Raw genomic sequence first — 22,351 nt, 5'->3', positions numbered from 1 at the left:
AATCTAACTTCTAACGGAAAATAAAACCGAAAAAAAATCTTGTAAGAATAGTAACAATGTTTGCAATAAAATTCCTCCACCAACACTGGTGGTTCACATCAACAATCCTACTCAGGATTGTTGAACTGGGATCCTTAGATCTCAGTTCAAAGCCAGCCCAGGGAAGAAAAGTTGGTGAGATTTTTATTTCTTACTTCCAATTGACCAGAAAAAGCTAGAAATAAGAGCCGTGGCTCATGTGATAGAGCACTAACCTTGAACAAAAAAGCTGAGGGACAGTGCCTAGGCCCTGAGTTCAAGCTCTAGGACAGGCAATGGAGAAAAGGTTACTAGTTATGAGCAAGAGAAAGGAAGTAAGATGAGTAAAGACCTCCCCATTCTTTTCCGTGCGGGTACCAGGGCTTGAATTGGAGATGGAGATGACCTTGATCCGCAGGCCTCAGTCTCCTGAGTAGCGCAGATTATAAACTACCCATATCACACTAAAGACAACTTCTAAGTGAAAAGAATAGATGCAAACAACATTTCTCACATTCAAATTTATACTCATGGTGCCTGTTTTTGCAGCTTGCACTTAGATGCTCAGCAGAAAGATAGGAATGAGGATGGTGATCAAGAGTGCTGTCTACTCCTTAGAGGAAATTATTTTATTTCTGAATCTTGAATCTGCCATAAAATGGAGATTTACACTGATAGTATAGGATTTCTGTATGAAGTAATGAGAAAACAATAATGTATTTAAAAGTGAGCAGTTACAAACTGCTCAGGTCTCTGCATACACTTAACTCCTAAAACAAAAGCAAAATCCACAAAGATGCCCCATGGAACTATGTATTCCCACCTGGTCAATTGTGAGCAATGGTTGCAGCAGAAAGAACTAATCTGAGCATAACCTATGGAAAGAATCTATGACAGGGGCTGGGAAGGTGGCTCAGTGGTAGAGCGCTTGCCTTGCATGCCTGAGGCCCTGGGTTCGATTCCTCAGCACCACGTAAGCAAAAAGAAAAAAAAAGCCGGAAGTGGTGCTGTGGCTCAAGTGGTAGAGTGCTAGCCTTGAGCCGAAGAGCTTAGGGACAGCGCCCAGGCCCAGAGTTCAGGCCCCACAACCAGACCCAAAAAAAAAAAAAAGACAACAGTGCTCATTGACTCTGGTAGCTACTTTCAAGTCATAGTTATATAAAGTTCATCATGCTGTTTGTGTTGGGGTTTTTTTGATGGTACTGGGGTTGATAGACACGCCACTATGCTCACCTATAGAAAAGGGTTTGGGGAATGGGGTTGCTCAGGCCAGCCTCAGACTATATCCTCTCATTGTTAGTCTCCCAAGTAGGTGCAATTACAGGTGCCATGGCTCACAACAGAAGTTTTTAAATGAAGTAAATTAGCCCTTTGGTTATGACAATACATAAGAGTATCTGTACTAGTAAATCCCTCCTACTTTCTTTGTACTCCTACTTTAAGCTAATTTTAGGAAAGTAACAAACCTTTGATGAAGGAACTGCTGAAGAGCTTGAAGGTGAAGTGTCTCGTGATGTTTTCAAAGACTGAGCAGATCTCTCTTTACCTATATAAATAAAATATTAATTAATGTGATTTTTCTAGCTCATTTGTTTTCAATTACATAATTTTGTAGCCAAATTAAGGAGTCACATACTTAGTTTTAGTACAAGAGCTGTACAATATATTATTAAATCATGTTTATATCTACAGTTATCTCTTCAGAATGGTTGGATAACATCAAAAACTTAAACTCAGAACCAAATGGTATTATAGGGCCATCTAGGCCATACCAATGTCAATTAATGAACAAAATCACAGAGAAGACATAGGCAGAACAGTTTTAAATCATGATGCTTCCTCTGTTCCTTAATGACAGTTTTTTATGTATCACAGGGGTAGTCACTGTAGTCAATATGCAGAAAACTCACAGATCTAGTAGTGAAAGTCACTTCTATATTATTAAACCTTGGCAACTTAGTTCCAGCAGCCACCAGTTACTATCCTAATAAGACAGGTAAGAAGGCTCTAGAATGAGGGATAGCTCAAGGAAAGCTTTACCTAAGAAATTTAGTAGATACTTTTAAATGTTCACAGATTAAAAATAAAAGTAGAAAACTAATCGATGTCTCGCATGAATGCATTCCAAAATATTTGCCAAATTTGTTAAAAAAACAAGATAGTCATTAATCTTAAAGTATCTTATCATTTTTGACAGAAATCAAAGTCGAAAATATAGTATTAATTAATCACCAAGAAAACATTTAAGGAGAATCCTAAAAACTAGTAAGTAAGCATTTCACTAAAATTTCACATACAATGATCTAGATTCTTTTTTTTGGGGGGGGGGGGGGGAGGGGGAGGCGGTCAGTTGTAGGGCTTGAACTCAGGGCCTGGGCACTGTCCCTGAGCCTCTTTGTGCTCAAGGCCAGCATTCTACTACTTGAGCCATTGTGTCACTCCCCCGTTTTTGAGCAGTTAAGTGGAGATAAGTCTCACAAGGAGTCTCATGGGGACTTTTCTGCCCAGGCTGGCATAAAAGTGTAATTGCAGCCTCATGAGTAGCTAAGATTACAGGCATGAGCCACTGGCACCTGGTTCATCTGCTCTTAATTGCTGTGAAAACTAAAAATATTACTAAAATGAAGAGAAAAGAGTGATACCAGGCTTGAAGTCACATAGAAGATGGTCAAGTCTGAAAAGTAGATTATGGCCAGGAGAGCAGACAATTGCAAAGCCAGCTTCAGTCTAAATGCCTCTTTAAGCACTTCCTCACCAAAGCCAATATAGGTAAGCAAGAGCCTATTACCTAGGGCAGGGGTGAATAAAACCTCTTTCCAATGTCCTGAGACCCAAAGCCCTTCTCTAGACCAGTGGTTCTCAATCAAGGATAGTTAAGTACCACCCACCTCCAGACACTGGGGAATTGGGTGAGGTATTCTATATTGTCACCAATGAAAAACTGCCACTAGCACAGACTATGTACAGGCAGGATGACGCTACACATCTTCTTTTCCCCCCAGTAAAGAATAATCCAACTCAAATGTTAATAGTTCTGGAGCTGAGAACCCTGCTCTAGGATAAGCAATCTAATATTGAAGCTTCAATTCTTTTTTAAAAAATATAACCTAGAATCTTCAGGTAACATCACCCTGGTACCATAAAAAGATTTCACACTAAGCAGCTTTAAAAGTTCCTAGGAACGTTAAAGAAATATAATAAGATCATCACTTCATTCCCAAATGGCAAAGAACTTAATTTAGCCATCCCTTATTGCATGTCCCTTGCAAGTGACAAGTTCTTCATTGTATTACCATAATCTACCTCCACTACATCAAAAGTTCTAAAGGAAATAATATAGTATGTTATTTATAAATGCCTATGGCCTATTTAGCTTAACAAAAGGAGGGGGCTGGAGATGTGGCCCAAGCAATAGAGCCTGTTTACCAAGCATTAGGCACAGAATTCAAACCTCAGAACAGGGGGTAGGGAGAAGGGGGTAGGTACTGAATCTGATTTTTCTACTCTTATCCCCATCCTACTCTGATGAACAATTCCTTGAAAGAAGATGAAGCACTAGATCAATGAGCATTGCAATGTCAATTCTAGCATGAGTGCATTAGTTAAGGTACAGGAGGAGGGAAAAATCACACAAGCAGCTGTTAAATTGCTTACACAGCATTTCCCTTTACCAATGACACACACAAGTCAGGTCCCAAAGTTTAGTCTTAGGAATTTTTCCTCATTTTAGAGGCTCAAAGGCTAATTTAAGCAGATAATAACCAAACATTATGCAGAAGCAAAGGATAGGGCAGGTGATTGATTCATCATGTATCCACATATATCCTTTTATACCTGTTACATCAATGTGAGGGGCAGAAGAGAAGCAGAAAGAAGTTGATAAAGATGGCAGCCTAAGAGCACAGAAAAGGAAGAGAACTCCCTTGATCCTACCTGCCAGTGACCTATTCATTCTATAGATCTCAGCTTCCTGTGGGGTGGCTATTCCTGACCAGAACTGGCTAACCCAGGTAATGAACCCCTTATCCTACCAGATCCTACTCCCTGATCCAGTACTACACTGCTATCCAACTCTTAACAGCAGTTATATTTTTCCTATTTTTATAACTTCTATCAATTCCAGACCCCCTTCCCATCCCTTTTCAAATTCCCAAATCAAAAGTCTATCTCAAAACTCACCTCTTTCTGGATTTCTTTCACTCTGCCGTTTGTAGGAGGCACCAGCACGCACAGGCTCTAGGAAAGGTGGGCAGGGAGGAATTAACACCAGCACCTCTGTGCCCAGGAGGGACAAGATAAGACCCCCCAGAAGTAGGAGCTATGAGAACAGCAACTTCCAGGTATCTGCCAGATGATCCCTCAACTCTTTTTTACCCTGCCTTTGAACTAGGTGGGAAGCGAAGAAAATCTTTACCTCAAGTGTGAGCAAGTAGCTATGCATCCTATAGTATACTTCTGTAGCACACTGAGATAGCTATTCGGAGATGCAGACACAGGAACAGCTCTAAAAATCTGTCATATTATGAAATAAATTAATGTTTATACACATTAATAGCTAACAGAAATACAGGCTATGTATCTGTGACTTCCTTCATCTGCCTAGAAACGGATCCTGTCACAAAAAGGGAGACTTAAGAGATTGGCACCCCAAGTAGAAACTCTTACAGGTTGACAACTCTTCTGAGAGGAACTCTTGAGATCACTTAGACTTGACCTACCTAACAAGAAAACTCTTCATTTCTGTGCATTCTTCCCGAACTCTCCTATAGCTGACTTACACTAGCACAGAAGCCCCAAGCCTCTACTCCAGCTCTATACAAGCTTTAGTTACCTGAACTTTTGAGCCTTTCATTTTTTTAGAATCTCTCAAGCATGCATACATAATCATAGTAAATTTGTGTTTCTTTTCCTTGTTGGATGTATCTATTGTCTGTGTATTTCAGAACTACTACGCGGCAAAGACAAAACCTTTAAACTCCCCTACAAAGGTGAAAAGCTAACTGGAAGTGTTAAAAATAAAGCTCAAGGACAGAAGGGGCAGAAAGGAATGAGAAAAGGACCACAGATAAAAGACTTTGACAAGGACCACATCTTATTCATCACTGCAGGTGCCTAGTCTAACTTATGTTTCATGAGATTTCCATTCAAAGAACTGGTAACCAAACATACACACACACACACACACACACACACACACACAATCACACAGTCAGTCAAGAGTGAAAGTATGAATCACCACTACAACTCAAAAATATCACTGGGAAGGGATGGGAATGTGGCTTAGTGGTAGAGTGTTTGGCTACCATGCATGAAACCCTGGGCTCAACTCCTCAATACCACACAAACAGAAAAGGCTGGAAGTGGTGCTGTGGCTCAAGGGGTAGAGTTCTAGCCTTGAGCAAAAGAAGCTCAGAGACAATGCCCAGGTCCTGAGTTGAAGCCCCAGGACTGGTTTTTAAAAAAAGAAAAGAAAAAAGAAATCTCAGGAAAGTTTTCCCATAATCATTCTGACTTGCTCCTAAATAAATAACATGCTACTAAATCTAGCTGTGTTTATGCAAACTGCTATATACAGATTTCAAAACATCCACATCTACTACCTTGGATGAGTCCCTAATTTTCCCTTATTTGGAATCCTAAAATACTTGCTACTGTCTCTTGCCTACAAATTTAACAGTGCAGAGGGAATCAGTTTTCTCAATAGACTAAATATACTAGTCGAACACACAGTTATCTTTCTAACAAAATTCCTTACCAATTATTGCAAGTCTTTCTACCAGGGATCCCAAACTGCCTATTTTACTTCTGTAAATTTTTAAAAACCAAATTTTCCTGAAAGAAAAAGAAATCCACAACTTTTATGTGATTTTGGCATTCTCATCAACCTGCCTTCAAATATGTTTCAAATTTTTTAAATATGGTCCTCTGACTTTTATAAGAAAATTATGGAGAACCAGTATCCTATTGTTATTGTCACTGGTCTCTGCCGTCAGGCAAGGTTTTCGTCCTCCTGAGCAGTTCATTTGTTTTCATTACAAGGTGTAATATGAAAACTATCCCTGCTCCTTTTCTGCTTGTACTGGCCAAATAGTTCACCTACAGCTGCTCATTGCATGAGAAATATTTACTTCCTACACTATTTATTCTTCTACATTCCTAGTGTTTTCTTATTTACATAAATTTCATTTGATTTCATTTTATTAAATATTTCTTTCATTAAGCCACCTCAAATTATTTTTCAAATCAATAGCTAGAATAGTGATATTATACCAAAGCGTACCAGCATAGTAGCTGAATGCACTTTATCCATCCCTTCATCTTAGTCTATGTTAGCAGTGTGAAGTCAACACGATGAAGTATTTACTCCATCAATATCAGCAAACACAACAGCAAACACAAAAAAAGTCTTCTGAACTCTGAAGAGTCAATTTATCAACAAAGCACTGGAGATACTAAGTAACTTTTACTCCAAATTTCAAGAGACACTGTAGTCATTACTACATTTAATTACAAATTCCCATTTCAGGTTGCAGTTAAAAAGGTTTAGACTATTCAATTAACTCCTAACAAACTAGTAACGCAAGCAGAACTTCAGAATCTTCAACAGTAGTACTTACCACTACAACCCATTAAGTTTGAGATTGTTTTATAACACACTTAATAGTTATAAACCTACTGTGTAGATTATCCCAAAGTTTCCAATTACTAACTCAGAGTAAAATTAAAAGATTTCATATCTGTCCTTTTATAAATAAATTTTCTTAACGTTTTGATATTTGGTCTTCATACCCGCGTTTCTCAGCTTTCTGTCACTCTAATACCTGATAAATAACATGCAAAGGAAAGGCATATTATTTTGGCTCACAAGTAGGAAGTTTCAATCTGTGATCGCTTGGCTCCAATGCCTGTGATAGCAAAGGGCAAGTGGCAGAGGAGGCCTACATTACCTTATGACAGCAGGAGCAGCAGGAAGAGGCTACAGTACCAGTATACTCTTCAAAGGTACACTCCCAAGAACATATGGTCCTTCAACTAGCCCTCACCTCTTAAAAGGTCCACCACCTCCCAAAAGGGCCACAGGCTGATGACAAAGCACATTTCAAACCTATTGCCTCTGTATTCTATGTTGAACTTCCTTACCTCTTTCCTAGCATTCTGCTGCTTTTCAGTTGTTCTTTTTGTTTTTAAACATGGAGGTTTCTCTTCAACCCCGAAACTGTTCTGGCTAGGCTTCAACCAGCACAATATATTTAAGTTTTAAGCCTACCTCACAAACTGTTCTACAGTTAACTAAGAAAATGCTACTTGCTGGGTGCTGGTGGCTCATGTCTGTAATCCTAGCTACTCAGAAGGCTGAGATCTGAGGATCAGGGTTCAAAGCCAACCTGGGCAGGGAAGTCTTTGAGACTCTTATCTCCAATAAACCACTAGAAAACCAGAAGTGGTGCTGTGCCTCAAGTAGTAGAGTGCTTGCCTTGAGCTGAAGAGTACAGGGACATCCCCCAAGCCCAGAGTTCAAGCCCCACAACTGGGGGAAGGAAAAAAAAAAAAAAGCCATTCAACTATTTACCCAGGACCTCAAATTCATGTCAGATATGACTGTACAGGCAGACTCTTTCTCTGCTTGAAAGGTTAAAACTAGCTCAAAATACTGCTGTTTTTGCAGTTACTTGCTGCTCTAAATCAAGATAAAAGAAACCAAAAGAGAAAAATTACACAAGTGGTACCATGGAAATAGAAATTCAGGGCTATCCACTGATGAGTTAAAGAAGAAAAAGCAAAAAGGAATTTCAAATGCATAGTTTGTGACTTAAGATGGCCAACTTAGTTTTTCTAATTTATGGTGATAGACGAGCCAGACACAGTGGTAGAAAAAAGTTTTGGAACTCTCAATGCTAAACAAAGACAGAAAACTACATTTCCCAATCACCCAACTCAATCACAATCATAAACAACCAAAACTCTATAGTGGACTGGGTCACTAAACAATTACATAATGGGTTAGGTGTATTAAATGTATTTCAACATAATATTTCCCACTTAAGATGGGGTTTTGTGGGCTGGGAAGATGGCTCAGTGGTAGAGCACTTGCCTTGCATGCATGAGGCCCTGGGTTCGATTCCTCAGCACCACATAAGCAAAAAGAAAAAAGCCAGAGTGGCGCTGTGGCTCAAGTGGTAGAGTGCTAGCCTTGAGCTGAAGAGCTGAGGGACAGCGTCCAGGCCCAGAGTTCAGGCCCCTCGACCGGACCCCCAAAAAAATAGAAAAATAAAATTAAAATAAATAAATAAAAAAAGATGGGGTTTTGTAAGTCAAGGAGCATCTATACTGGTTCTACATATTAGCTTTAAGAAATTTTTCCTATTGAGGTAAAATTAAAAAATTATACAAACAGTTTAGTGCTCTAATAAACATCAAGAAATTTGGAAAGAATTTTAATGACATGATCTTTCAAAGATATGCTTTCTTCCTGAAGTGTATTTTCCCCACTAAAAACAAATACAAACAACCAGAGACAACCAATTCCATTAGCTACTTTTCATTACTGAGAACTCACGAAGCAACAAAAGATACTGCAGAAGATAAAAGAGCAATTATCATTCAAGATGAAATTGGAAACTATGCACTGAAAAATACCAGACTTTAAGTACAGTGCTATGTTTTTCTGAATCATAGGCAAAAATATTGGGAACTGCCCCTTTGGGTCAGGAAGAACATGATTTCCCAGAGATTACTGGTTTATTCAAAGTATGAAACAGAAAATGGATGGAAACAAGAACATTCTGTGTTAAAGATACCCATAAATACAGGGAAAAGATACAGGTACAGGGTTTGAAGATCTACATACTGCCTCTGCTTCCCCTAAGATCCATTCCTAAGAGGTAGACACAAAAGTCAACAGCTCATTAATGGTTTGGATCACTACTTAAGAGTCCAAGATTTTTAAAGAAAGTACTAAATTTCAGGGCCTCCAAGTAACATATAATACATCCCTAGTATTATTCTTCTCCAAGACTCTTGGTTCCACTGGAATCCTCCCAACACTTTGCAGTTACCTTGGAATGCATACCAAAGACTGTCTCAAAAAACAAATCCCAAAAAACCAAAAAGTTAAAAAGGCTTCAGTATCATCTGCTACAGATATTCTACAGATATTCTATCTCTGAATCCAATCAATAATGAATTTGGATTTAATTCATTCATATCTGGGGGAAAGTTCTTCAGGTATCTGGCTAATTTGGGATATGGCTATATATAAGAACATTTAGGGCTGGGAATGTGTCTTAGTGGTAGAGTGCTTGCCTAGCATGCATGAAGCCCTGGGTTCAATTCCTCAGTATCACATACACAGAAAAAGCCTAAAGTGGGGCTGTGGCTGTAGCCTTGAGCAAAAACAAAAAAAAAGCTCAGGGACAGTGCCCAGGCCCTGAGTACCTAGCTCTGCAAATTAAAAGCTGATAAAAGTGTACTAGACTTCAGAATGAAGGAATAGTCACTGTGTAGTAGGAAAGGGCTATTGAATTAGAACTTTGAATTGAAAACCACTGGACATGAACCACACTACTTTTCTGATTTTAATATTTTGGCTTATAATTCCTCCTACTCTGAATATACTTCTGCAGTGTAGAAATTGGTAAAAAGAGATGTCATCTCTCCCATGTTTTTCCATCTCTAGGGTGAGAATTAACCTCTCATCTTTACATGATCATGTCACGATAATTTATTTATTACGTATCATTTCATGCATCCAAGTATTATCTTACAAAAAGTAACACTAATTTTCAAAAACAGTGCTAGTGGAAAATAAACACACAAAAACACATACATACACATGTTCCTTAGACAGAGACATGTTAGTATTTAATAAAGTTCTTTGAATCTTGAAAACAAGAGGAATTGTTTCGTGAACGAGTTCAACAGCATACAGTATAGTCTAGAAAGATACAATTTCTTGTATCTAGAAAACATATGCCTTAATTATTTATTCTAAAACATAGAAAGCAAGTTAGGGTGACATGGTACATTTGCATAGAATGCTCTGTATTAGTAGATGCTCCTCACTCCACCGTATCCCAGAACTGTGGGACGGAAAAGAATGAATCTATGGGTAGGTTTTAATGCCAAATTCAATAATGCTATACCATGTTATTTAGAGATGACTGATGATAACCCGAATGAAAACCAGACCATCATTGGGGGGGAGGGGGGAGGATGGGAAGGGATGTGAAGGGTAAACAAAGGAGGAGGCTGCAATGCTTGGTAAGAAATGTACGCATTATCCTGCCCATGTAATTGTAACTCCTCTGTACAGTATGTTCACAAATAAAATTAAATTAAATAAAAAAAAAAAGAAAACCAGACCATCAGATATATAGTTATTACCTACTGACAATAGGTTGAAAAGGTGAGAGAGGAGTAAGAACTACCAGAAACCATAGGAGAACGTAACTTTCAAACTTCATCATCAAGATCTTTTACATGCTGACAATTTAAACAAAATGTCACAAAGACTTGAACTTCACATATTTGGGGGAAAAAAATCTGTGTGTATGGTATACATTTTCCTGTTAAGTTTGAAAATTTTCAAAACAAAACAAAACACTGAAACTAAAGGGAGGAATGTATGTCTTAGAACACAGCGAGGCAATATGACTCAACGTACTTTCACTGGTGAAGGCCGCTACGTGTTAAATATACGTACTTCTATGCTGAGACTGGTGGAATGAATATGTTTTGCTCCGTTCTGGAGAGTAGCCCCTGCTGCTGACACTGGAGCCAGATCTGCTGTGTGGAGAGTCCTTTCGACCTCCAGGTGACTCTCTGAAAAATGGAGGCTCCCTTTTATGGGGAGAACGGTCCCTTGAATAATGGGAAGAGTAGAAACTTTTTCTTCTAAAACCATCTCTTGTGTCCCTTTGGAAAAAAAAAAAAGAAAGAAAGAAAAGAGAAAGAAATTAATCACATCCTCTATCCCATACACACAAACACAATGGCCAAATTTCCAGTTATAAGTGACCCTACATGCTGCAATGTTGGTTCTCCTTTTCTACCAATGTCTCCTGTTGAAGCGAGTTAACAAAATAAAACAAGTGAAATATAATTTACAATGCACCATTTTTCACACACGGAGTAGAAAAGTTATTTTATGATAAGCGAGTATGAATTATAAACTGTCCATCAATACAGACTTGTCTACTTCTCTTGCCATCAATGAATTATACAATCATACTGTCAATGAAACCAAAGAATGCCAAAGATTTCCCAAGTCAAAGTTTTCTTGGCCTATTCTTACTTTCTAAGTATAGCACAAGGTAAACATTTCTGTATCTGCAAAGCTCTGAAGTCTGAAGCTTATTCAGTATTAACATAATGCTCAGAATTTCAATGAGTAAGCTTTATGCAAATATTCCAAGTTTAAAAAAAAACAGTAACTCTCTAAAACTCTGGTCATAAACAGTTCAGAAAAAAAGAGATACACACAACACACACACACACATACACTCTCTCTCTCTCTCTCTCTCTCTCTCTCTTTCTCTCTCTCTCTGTATCTATGACTTTTTCTTGCCATGGTGTAAAGTTTAGCAATGTTGCACTGTCTATAGGACTTCTGGGTTGTCATGCATTGGTGGATGGTGACCACGGATGCCGGTCAAACTCTATAATGTCCAGGATGTCCTGGCAAAACACACCACACACCAAAAATCTACTTCTAAGTGTTAAGAAACCATGGTATTTTACTGGTAAACTTTTGTTCCTTGAGTCTGCCCACCCCTCACCTTTACAAATCCCCACTTTCAAAATTATTGAACAGTATCAATTCAAAGCAGCAAGGAAGCTCTACTATCACAACTTTATATAGTAGTACAGGGAAGGTGGCTCAGTGGTAGAGTGCTTGCCTTGCATGTATGAGGTTCAATTCCTCAGACCACATAAGCAGAAAAAGACAGAAGTGGTGCTGTGGCTCAAGTGTTGGAGCTCTTGCCTTGAGCTGAAGAGCTCAGGGACAGCACCCAGGCCCAGAATTCAGGCCCCACAACAAACAACTTTATACAGTAAAAGCCATTCACACAACAAATAAAACTTATTCAAATTAACAAGATATAAAACTCTACTAAAAGAATACTTAAAACAGGTTATTATTCATTTAACAAATGTACCTTTGTATTAAAAAATATTAAGTTTTAGACAGAATGCTGAAGCAAACCAATGGCATGAAATTTCTTTTCTTTAACCTCCTTTTCATCTTTCTTCTTAAAACAATGTCCAGTGCTGTTCATGCTGTTCAGTACACACTATGTGGAAAATGAACTAATATAACTTGTGGGCATGGACAGGAGGGGGAAATGGGGAAAGTGAAGGAAGGGATGACATTGTCCCCCCCCAAAAATGTATTTATTTCCTGACCTAAGAAATGGTAACCCCTCTGTATACCTAATAATAACAAAAGAAATGTTTTAAACCCCAAAAAGCCTTAAGTGGAGGTATGGCTCGAGTGGCAGAGTGCTAGCCTTGAGAAAGAAAGGAAAAAAAAAAAATTAGGGGCCAGGCACTAGTGGCTCACACTTGTAATCCTAGCTACTCAGGAGGCTGAGATATGAGGATCACGGTTCAAAGCCAGCCCAGGCAGGAAAGTCCTTGAGACTCTTATCTTCTTCAACTCACCAGAAAACCAGAAGTGGCACTGTGGCTCAAGTGGTAGAGCACTCGCCTTGAGCTGAAGAGCTGAGGGACAGCGCCCAGGCCCAGAGTTCAGGCCCCACGACTGACCAAAAAAAAAAAAAAAAAAATTAGGGACAGTATCCTGACCCTGAGTTCAAGCCCCAGGCCCAGGGGATGAGGGGGTGGGTGTCAGGGTGGAGGATCCAATGTTGGGAATCAAATGCAATGCAAAGTCTGCCCCCAGTCTATGACATGAATTACACAAGTTCAAAAATTTATTTCAATCTTGATTAAGAATTGTGACTCCGGGGCTGGGAAGGTGGCTCAGTAGTAGAGCGCTTGCCTTGCATGCTTGAGGCCCTGGGTTCGATTCCTCAGCACCACATAAGCAAAAAGAAAAAAGCTGGAAGTGGTACTGTGGCTCAAGTAGTAGAGTGCTAGCCTTGAGCTGAAGAGCTGAGGGACAGCGCCCAGGCCCAGAGTTCAGGCCCTATGACCGACCCAAAATAAATAAATAAATAAAAGAATTGTCACTCCAAAAGTAGGCTGTTATCCTACAAGTTCAGCTCAACTCCAGCTGAATTAATTCCAATTGAATTAACTCCAATTAATTCCTAACATATGTCTTCTGCAGATTCAAGTTTTCTTAGGAAAATGAAAATGGCTAAAATTCATTTATGATAAACGGACTCATACAAAATACTACTACTAAAGTGGTGAAAAATTCTAATATTGCCCAGTCTAGTCACTAAAACTACAGGACTCTTACTAGCCTAGCATCCCTGGCTAGCAAGTGCTATGTATGCATTTAACAGGTTGTAGAAAGAATAGGCAGTAGTAGGGATTAAATGAGGAACAGAACCAGAGGAGAAACTTACCTCAAACAAGCATGTAAAACATGTTAAATCGGTACAGGGAGACAACAACTAACAAGAGTTAGTTCAGGGAAGAAACAGTAGTAGCCTACATAGAATGGTCACATAATACATCTTTTAGATACAGTGGGATACGCTAAATACCTGACTTAAAAAATCATGAAATATAAGATATCAAACTGATTGATCCCTAGAATTCTTAGCATGATGGATTAATGTACTGGGAAGTGATGATGGGGTAGGAAACCTACTTTTACAGGGGTGTGGGTTTGATAATATCTACATAAGCAGGTAGAGACATTGTTTTCAGTTCAGAGATATTTTTGGAACATCAACATAAATTTGCAAATAATCATAGGTATTTAAACCTATGAGTACAGATGAAAACAAATATAAAACAGCAAAGACCCAGAATGTACAGGCTAAAAAAAAAAAATCACATGAAGACACAGACTGTCAAAGAAAAGTGAGAATATAGTCAGAAAAATGTAAGAAAAAAGGAGTGACTTATTCAGGAAGACAAAAAGTGCATGAAAACAGAGACTTGGGCTGGGAATGTAGCTTAGTGGTAGAGTGCTTGCCTAGCATGTATGAAGCCCTGGGTTTGATTCCTCAGCACCATATACATAGAAAAATTTGTAGCTGTAGATTAAGTGACTACTCTTACTAGCCTTGAGCAAAAGAAGCTCAGGGATGGTGCCCAGGCCCTGAGTTCAAGCCCCAGGACTGGAAAAAGCAAAATAGAGACTTTCTGTACTGAAATTTTGTGAGCGATTACTGATACCCAGTTCAGTGGATAGAGGGCCAGCTCATTCAAAAACTAACTCTTCTTCCATTGAAAAGATGAAATGCTCAACTGCAGTTCCTAATCACAACACCAGGTGGCAGTAAAATCATAGCACAGTTGACTATGAACTGAGTGGCTAGGGAGGCAAAGATAGACATTGGGAAAACACATGACAGATTTTAGTGGGAAAGAATAATGTCACTTTTCCTCTTCACATCAACTTCTACTGCCTCCCAATCTAAGCAAAATCACCACAAGTAACGCTCAAGAAAGTAGCAAGGGGGCTGGGAATATGGCCTAGTGGTAGAGTGCATGCCTAGCATGCACGAAGCCCTGGATTCAATTCCTCAGTACCACATAAACAAAAAGCTAGAAATAGAGCTGTGGCTCAAGTGGTAGAGTGCTAGCCTTGAGCAAATGAAGCTCAGGGACAGTGCCCAGGCCCTGAGTTCCAGCTCTAGGACTGGAAAAAAACAAACAAACAAAGCAAGTTCAGTTATGTTTATACAACATATCTATAAAGAATTACCAGCCAGCCGATGCCCATGGCTCATGCCTGTAATCCTAGCTATTCAGGAGGCTGAGATCTGAGGGTAGTGGTTCAAAGCCAGCCCAGGCAAGAAAGTCATGAGGCTCTTATCTCCAATAAGCTACTAGAAAACTAGAAGTGGCGCTGTGTGGTTCAAGTGGTAGAGCACTTGCCTAGAGCTGAAGAGCTCAGGGACACGGCCCAGGCCCAGAGTTCAAGCCCCACGAATGACCAAAAGAAGAAAAAAAATGATTTTGGCTCAAAGGAAGCTTAGCATCTAGAGTAAGAGGTGGTGGGCTCCAGTGGCCTACCTCTGGCAGGCAGGCCTCACATCCTAACACTTCTAAGCACCTTCCAAAATGGTGACTTAGAACACAAAGAACTTTCTACTTCTGACTCCCAAAAGGTTCAAGTCCATCTCAGTCTACCTCCAAGGGTGCCCATAGTGTTGAACAGTTCCAATGTTGTTCAAAACATTATTCCCAAAGTCTCTTCTGAGACTCAAGGCAAACTCTTAGCTTTGAGCTCTTGTAAAATTTTAAAAGCAAGTTATATAAATGGTACAAAGCAAATATTTCTCTTCCAAAACAGAGAAATAAAATAAGGAAAGATAGGACCAAATTAAGCCCAAAACTCCAACAGGACAAACTTTAAAACCTATAGCTACATGTACAGCACCTATGGCAAGTACTTTGCGTTTTGATCTTGAAAGGGAATTGGGCGGGCTTGCTTCTGTTGCCTTGCTCACAGCACCTCCCTAGAGTGAGAAAAAGTAGTATTTTCTGTCACACTAAAGTGCTTCTGTCTTGTATACTGATACTTTTTGGTATTGATATTGACATTTTGTGGAATGATTTGCTGCTTGTGACCAGCTAGTCATGTTAAGGAGATAAATCTTGTGTTGAAGGAGTTAAAATAATAAATTCTAACTACCAAGTGTGCTGCTTGTTAAAAAGAGAAATCTTTATCAATGGAGATAAAAGGAAATTTCCAATGACTTAGTCAACCTCCTCCAGCCACCTTACTCTAAGATAGCTGCAATGGAGGGGGGGAGGGGGGGAGAAGAAATCCTTGATAGTGAAGTGGACCCTGAGATGGGGCCCAAGCTGGTAGGATTCCATTTTGAGCTTTGCCTTTGTTTTAGGGATTTTAGATTCCATGGGCCTAGTTCCCCAAATGAAAAAAATGCATCTGGTTCCCCTCCCCTTAACAACATAACCCACCCTTGATTGTTGAGTTAAAGACTGACCAATAAAACAGATAGGTTGAAATTTGGCTCAAACTGGCGACACCACGTACTTATGGTAAACCCCACCTTTTGACTTGTTTTTGGTAAACTCTGCTTTTTGCCACCAAAAAGGTAGATTCTCCCACCCCCTTAACCCGCTAAATTTGCGTGCCATTTTTGTTTTTTCCGGTCATGGGGCTTGAACTCTGGGCTTGGGCGCTGTCCCTCAGCTCTTCAGCTCAAAGCGAGCACTCTACCGCTTAAGCTACAGTGCCACTTCTGGTTTTCTGGTGGTTTATTGGAGATAAGAGTTTCATAGACTTTCCCACTCGGGCTGGCTTTGAACCGTGATCCTCAGATCTCAGCCTCCTGAGTAGCTAGGATTACAGGCGTGAGCCACCGGCACCCGGCTTGCGAGCCATTTTAAACCAAGGTGATAGGCTGGTTTAAACAACCATTACAGACAAACTGTAACCTCATTGGCCACCTGTGTGTGGTCTGGTATGACTGTACAATCCTTTGTGTTACAATCTCATTGGTCACCTGCAAGTGACCAGCCTCAACCTCATGGATTTTGCCTTTAAAAACTGAAGTATGGCGGCTGTCAGGGTCGCAGTATCAGCTCCCAAGCCTGTGTTGTGACCCTGACCAATCAGTGTAATAACCTCCTCAATAACGTTGCTTCTTTGTTAACAACTTTGTTGTGGTGGGCTCTGTCACTCTGGACGACGAGGTGGACTTGCCTGCCCAAGTGGGGGTCTTCCTACTACAAGACAAATAAAGAATGGCCCACTTTCTAACTTTGGTAATTGATTGTACTTAGACTGTAAGGCTCAAGGAGGAGGGACAGTGTCCTTGCCTAGCTCTGGGTAGAATAATGGAATAGGATCCTTTTGCCTTGACAAAATTTTCTGTATCCTGTGTGTCTATTCATTTCTAACACTAGGACTGGCTTCTGCTCAGTGTTAGCAGAAACTGCGCATTTCTACTGTTGTAAGGTAAATCGTCCCAGAAGCCACACTTTGAAATATAGAATACTGGAGTCTTTATTATACAGTGAACAGGCTGCAGGCTGCAGCCTGTTAAAAAGGCCTGCAGCAGGCAAATACACATAACCCAGCTAGGAAACATGCTAAAGAGGAAAGAAATAACAAGAACAATACCAACAAGCCAATTCAGCTCCAATGGAGAGCTGAATTGGGACTCCATGATGACTGGAGACGAGCCAGGAGACAGGACACAGGACTTGAGCAAGGAGACACATGTGGCATGGAGTCCAGTGGCTAGGCTGGTCCAGGCCTAAATAGGTCGGCACAGGGGTCAGATCCTCAGGAAATTCCCAGTCCCAGGCACTGGACTGACAGATTCAGTAACCTATCAGCCAAGTGCCTGCCCCTGCCTGGGAGGGGAGAGGGGCATGTAGTGGGAGGGGTTGTTCCTTCCCCCAGCATGAAGACTAAGATGCCAGACCCTACCTACCATCAACCATGTGGCCAATATAGAGCTGGCCAGACCTGGCCTCCTTACTTCACTACCATCTCCAACTTCCTCAGATCTTCAAAAGATATTTAGGCCTCATCCTCTCAGGGACTACCTGGAGAAACTTCAACCTTATTACATTTTGCCTGGCTATGATTTTTTTCCTTTAAAGCCTAGATGGACACCTCCATGACCTCTAACTCTTGCATTTGAGATGCCTGCAAAACCAGCACCACAGAACTGACACCAACGTCTCTCACCAGTGCAATCAGTCATTAGTACTGCTATGATCTCAACAGTAACCACCTCTTAGTACCTAAGGGCTGAGCACAATGAAATGAATCCAAGGGAAATAACTTGGTAGGTAGCACTAAGCTACAAGCTAGCCACGGAGGAAAATCTCATCAAACAATTACAAATAGGCAGGGGCCAGTGGCTCATGCTTGTAATCCTAGCTACTCGGGAGGCTGAGATCTGAGAATCTCAGTTCAAAGCCGCTGGGTAAGGAAAGTCTGTGAGACTCTTACCTCCAATAAACCATCAGAAAACTGGAAGTGGCACTGCGGCTCAAGTGGTAGAGCACTGGTCTTGAGCTGAAGAGCTAAATAAAGGACAGCACCCAGGCCCACAGTACAAGCCCCACAACTGAAGAAAAAATAAATTAAAAATAAATTTAAATCCATTATACCCAAGAACTAGCAACAGGTGGAATCTAGTCAATTCCTGACACGCCCTAAAGGCATCTTTCCTACTGTTTCAGAGCAAAATACTTGAGTACTTTTTAATGGCCCCACCATTTCAGTAACTACAGTTTCAAAGGCCCCATTTACATTCATTTCTTTTCTGGGAAAAGTGTAAGCCTTCTTCCTCTTCTTTTTGCACAGTTCTCCCAGTAAACTTGAACAGAAACAGCCTGCAATAAGCATTCCACAGTGAGAATGCTTGAATGCCTTGAAACTTCAGCCTCAACAGTCACAGGACACATCCAAAATGTAGACAAATTCTTTGCTACAGCAAGATACCAAAGGCCTCTAGTTCAATTCTTGATAAAACGTTGAGTTCTATTTGAAATCTCATGAGCAGTCATTACATATTTTAGTGTGGACTGAGCTCCCAACAGAATCACCCATGAAAAACACTCATTTCTGCTCCAATCTTTTCTCTCCTAAATCATTTCTAAGAGATCAGAAACCACATGATCAGAAATCCCACCAACTCCATTCCTAGTAATAATTTTTCCATTAGGCTTTGTCACATATACAGGGGGGAAAAGCAACTTATGGGAAAAAAATTACTTGAGAGCTAGGCACTGGTGGCTCACAACTGTTATCCTAGCTATTCAGGAGGCTGAATAGGGTGCGGTTCAAAGCCAGCCTGGGCAGCAAAGTCCAATTAAGACTCTTATCTCCAATTAACCACCAGAAAACTAGAAGTAGAGCTGTGGATAAAAGTAGGAGAATGCTAGCTTTAAGCAAGAGAGTTCATGGATAGTGCCCAGGCCCTGAATTCAAACCCCACGACCAACCAAAGAAAAAAAAAAGAAAAAGTATTTGAGCTCACAGTTTAAGAAACCGCAGCTGTTCAGCTGATTCCATTGCTGTGGGCCAGACTTAAGGCTGAGAATCGGTAAGAGGATGAGGACTTACCTCATGGCGGCTGGAGAGTAGACAGGAAAGAAACAAGAACAAGTTACCCTCCAAAGACACACCCCCTAATGACCTATGTCCTCCAACTAGGTCCCTTTCTAATCTAGCCAGCACCACCCAAAATAACAGGGAACCAAGCTGTCAAACAGGTGAGATTATGGGGCTATTCATAGCCAAGCCATAACCCATACTTAATACAATTTTCAATACAACCACAGTGGAATCATTTACAAAACAAATTGCAAGAACTAAAAGTATCAACCTGCTTATTATATATGTTCAGAATTTGTGTCTCTCAAATTTATTTTTCCAGATGCTGCATAAGAAATCAAAGCTAACAATGACTAAGACCCTTCCAAAATATGTCTCCCTAACAGAACTGATCAAAATAAGGCAAACAAGAGAGTATCTTTGTTAGCAAAATGAGAAATGAGCTCCCTTCCCATAGCTTAGTCCACTCCTCCCCTGTTCCACAGCTTAGCATGTTCCCTTCCTAGGCAACACTGGGCCCATGTGGTAAAGACAGGTATTAATCAACTTCCAAGCCCCTTTTACCTTGGGATGGCACTTCTCTGGGGCAGCTACCACCATATAAGGCAACAAGAGCCCCTTAGAGTGACCTTCAGGTCTAGGCAGCTGCAGGACCCTTATCTACTATTTGGATAGCAGCCATAAATCCTAGTCCACCAGGATGAAGCCCCTGGTCCACATGTCCACACCAGGGTCTCCGCCTCCTAGCCCCTTCTAGCCCCTCCTAAACCTCCTAGGTTATATAGGTCACCTCAGACAATAGCCGGTACTTCTCACTTCTCCCTTGTGAGTATGAGTCTTGCTGGCCCCCTTTCCGGCCAATAAACCTTTCTTTGTTCTCTGTACCTAGATGTCTACGTGGCTCTCTGGCAAAGTCTTTTAATCTTTCATTTATGCTTTCAATCTTATAAAACAAGAAGGATTTAAGGACTCAAGCTTATTTTCAGAAGGCTACTTCTGAAGCTGAGAACAGTGACTCAAGCCTCTAATCCTCACTACTCTAAGCTAGGGATCATGGTTCTAGGACATCCAGGCCCACCCCCTCCCCCGCCCCCACAAGAAAAGTTCACAAAATTGTATGTCAGTCAATTGGGTTATGGCATTGCATGCAAGTTATTCCAAGCAGGGGTTGGGTGCAGAGCATAATGGCTGGGATAAATAAATAATTAACATCTGTAATTCTAGCAAAACAGGGTGGCATAAATAAAAGAGTAACAGTAAAGGCCAGTCAAGGTACAGCGAGTCCATCTTCAAAGTAACAAACCAAAAAGAGGCTGATAAGGTAGCTCTAGAAGTCTAGCAAGCACAAAGCTTAAGTTCAAATCCCAGTCCCAGTAGCACTGTGGCTCAAAGTGGGAGAACACTAGCCCAGAAAAGAAAAACTCAGGTACGGCGCCCAGGCTCTGAATTCAAAACCCATGACTGACACCCCCACCCCCCATCCCCCCAAAAGAGTCATATGTCTCTGTCTCTTCCCTTGGGCTAGGAAGGTAGATTGCTTGCCTAGCATGCATGAGGCAGGCCCTAGATTCAATAACTCAGTACCACATAAACAGAAAAAAGTGGAAATAGTGCTGTTGCTCAACTGGTAGACTGCTAGCCTTGGGCTTCGAAAGGGACAGTGTCTAGGCCCAGAGTTCAAGCCCTAGGACCAGGGGGGAAAAATCCCAGTACCATCACACTCTCCTCCCTCCCTCGCCCCCCCTACTTCTGGAAAAAAAATGCTTTCCGGTCTAATTAAGCAAACCTGTACTTCATAATACATACAACACTTAAGAATTATTAGCTAGTAAGTAATAATTATTAGCTAGTATCATAAAATTCAATTTTAAACTATATACCTTTATTATCCACATAAAATGCCAGTAGATATAGATTATCAACTATATGGTAAGCATTTATCATCTGTAACAGCTACTGCTTTCAAATAATGAAATGCAATTAAAATATTTCCTTTATACTCTGAAGTTAGACTTCCATAGCTTATACCTCAAGAATCAAGAATAAATGTATTCGTAATATTACATTTATCTTTTTACCTGTATTCAGGCTGTCGGCTTGCAGAATGATCATCTCTAGTCCATCTATAACCAGATTCATCCTGCAACATAAAAAACTTACTTAGACATTTGTTACATTACTTTGCACATGTAGAATATATCTAACAGGAGTACTGGAAAAGTCTCTAAAGTCAAAATATTGTGAAAGCAAAAAATTCTAGATATTCCTAAAATAATAGTAATTTTAAAAAAAAGATAAAAAGCCAGGGTGCCAGTAGCTCACACCTATAATCTGAGCTACTCAGGAAGCTGAGATCTGAAGATCACAGCTCAAAGCCAGCCAGTCCAGGCAGAAAAGCCCCTGAGAATCCAATAAACTACTCAGAAAAAGCTGGAAGTGGTGTTGTGGCTCAAGTGGTAGAGTGCGAGCCTTGAACACAAAGAGGCTCAAGGACAGCACAAAGGCCCAGAGTTCAAGCCCCAGGACGGGGGGGGGGGGGGGGGGGGGGGAGGGGGGACACAACAGATCAAGTGTTCCATCTCAATACTAAAAGTAGACTACTGAAAACCTGTACTACAATTATCTCATTAAAAAAAAAATACAAATGATAGTCTTGGTAGACCAGATGGCTCACACCTATAATCTTAGCTACCTCAGTAGGCTAAGACCTAGATGGTCACCTTTCAAAGCCATCGTGGCAGAAAAGCTTCAAGATATCATCTCCAGGGGCTGGGAAGGTGGCTCAGCAGTAGAGTGTTTGCCTTGCACGCATGAGGCCCTGGGTTCAATTCCACAGCACCACATAAGCAGAAAAGGCCGCAAGTGGCGCTGTGGCTCAAGCGGTAGAGTGTTAGCCTTGAGCTGAAGAGCTGAGGGACAGCACCCAGGCCCAGAGTTCAGGCCCCACAACTGGCAAAAAAAAAAAAAAAGATATCATCTCCAAAATAACCACAAAAAAAAAAAAAAAAGCAGGGATGGAGGCATCACTCACAGCTATGAGCAGCAAATGCATGGCCCTGAGTTCAAGCCCTGCTACTAGTAAAATAATAACATAATAGTAATAATAATAATAAACAGTACAAAAAAAGGCTGAAGAGA

General features: G+C 40.6%; 1 protein-coding gene across 8 annotated transcripts in view; it reads right to left on the bottom strand.

Annotated features, from left to right (window-relative positions):
- The window catches only part of Pphln1 (periphilin 1), a 148,555-nt gene that overhangs the window by 41,668 nt on the left and 84,536 nt on the right, over window positions 1-22,351 (bottom strand). For 5 of the 8 annotated variants that reach the window (XM_070039158.1, XM_070039167.1, XM_070039155.1 and 2 more), the window contains 4 exons: window positions 21,292-21,353; window positions 10,721-10,932; window positions 4,198-4,254; window positions 1,485-1,564 (listed from right to left, as the gene is read on the bottom strand). In XM_070039158.1, coding sequence (XP_069895259.1) covers window positions 1,485-1,564; window positions 4,198-4,254; window positions 10,721-10,932; window positions 21,292-21,353 — 411 coding nt within the window. The remainder of the gene's footprint in view (window positions 1-1,484; window positions 1,565-4,197; window positions 4,255-10,720; window positions 10,933-21,291; window positions 21,354-22,351) is intronic. The other 3 variants (XM_070039168.1, XM_070039175.1, XM_070039188.1) reach the window with 1 other exon arrangement.

This window comes from Dipodomys merriami, unplaced genomic scaffold (genome assembly GCF_024711535.1).
Source record: "Dipodomys merriami isolate MVZ:Mamm:240054 unplaced genomic scaffold, mDipMer1.0.p SCAF_10, whole genome shotgun sequence".
In the NCBI taxonomy this organism is placed as follows: Eukaryota; Metazoa; Chordata; class Mammalia; order Rodentia; family Heteromyidae; genus Dipodomys; species Dipodomys merriami.
The sequence above is the reverse complement of the archived record's forward strand: the minus strand, read 5'-3'. Positions and strand labels throughout refer to the sequence as shown.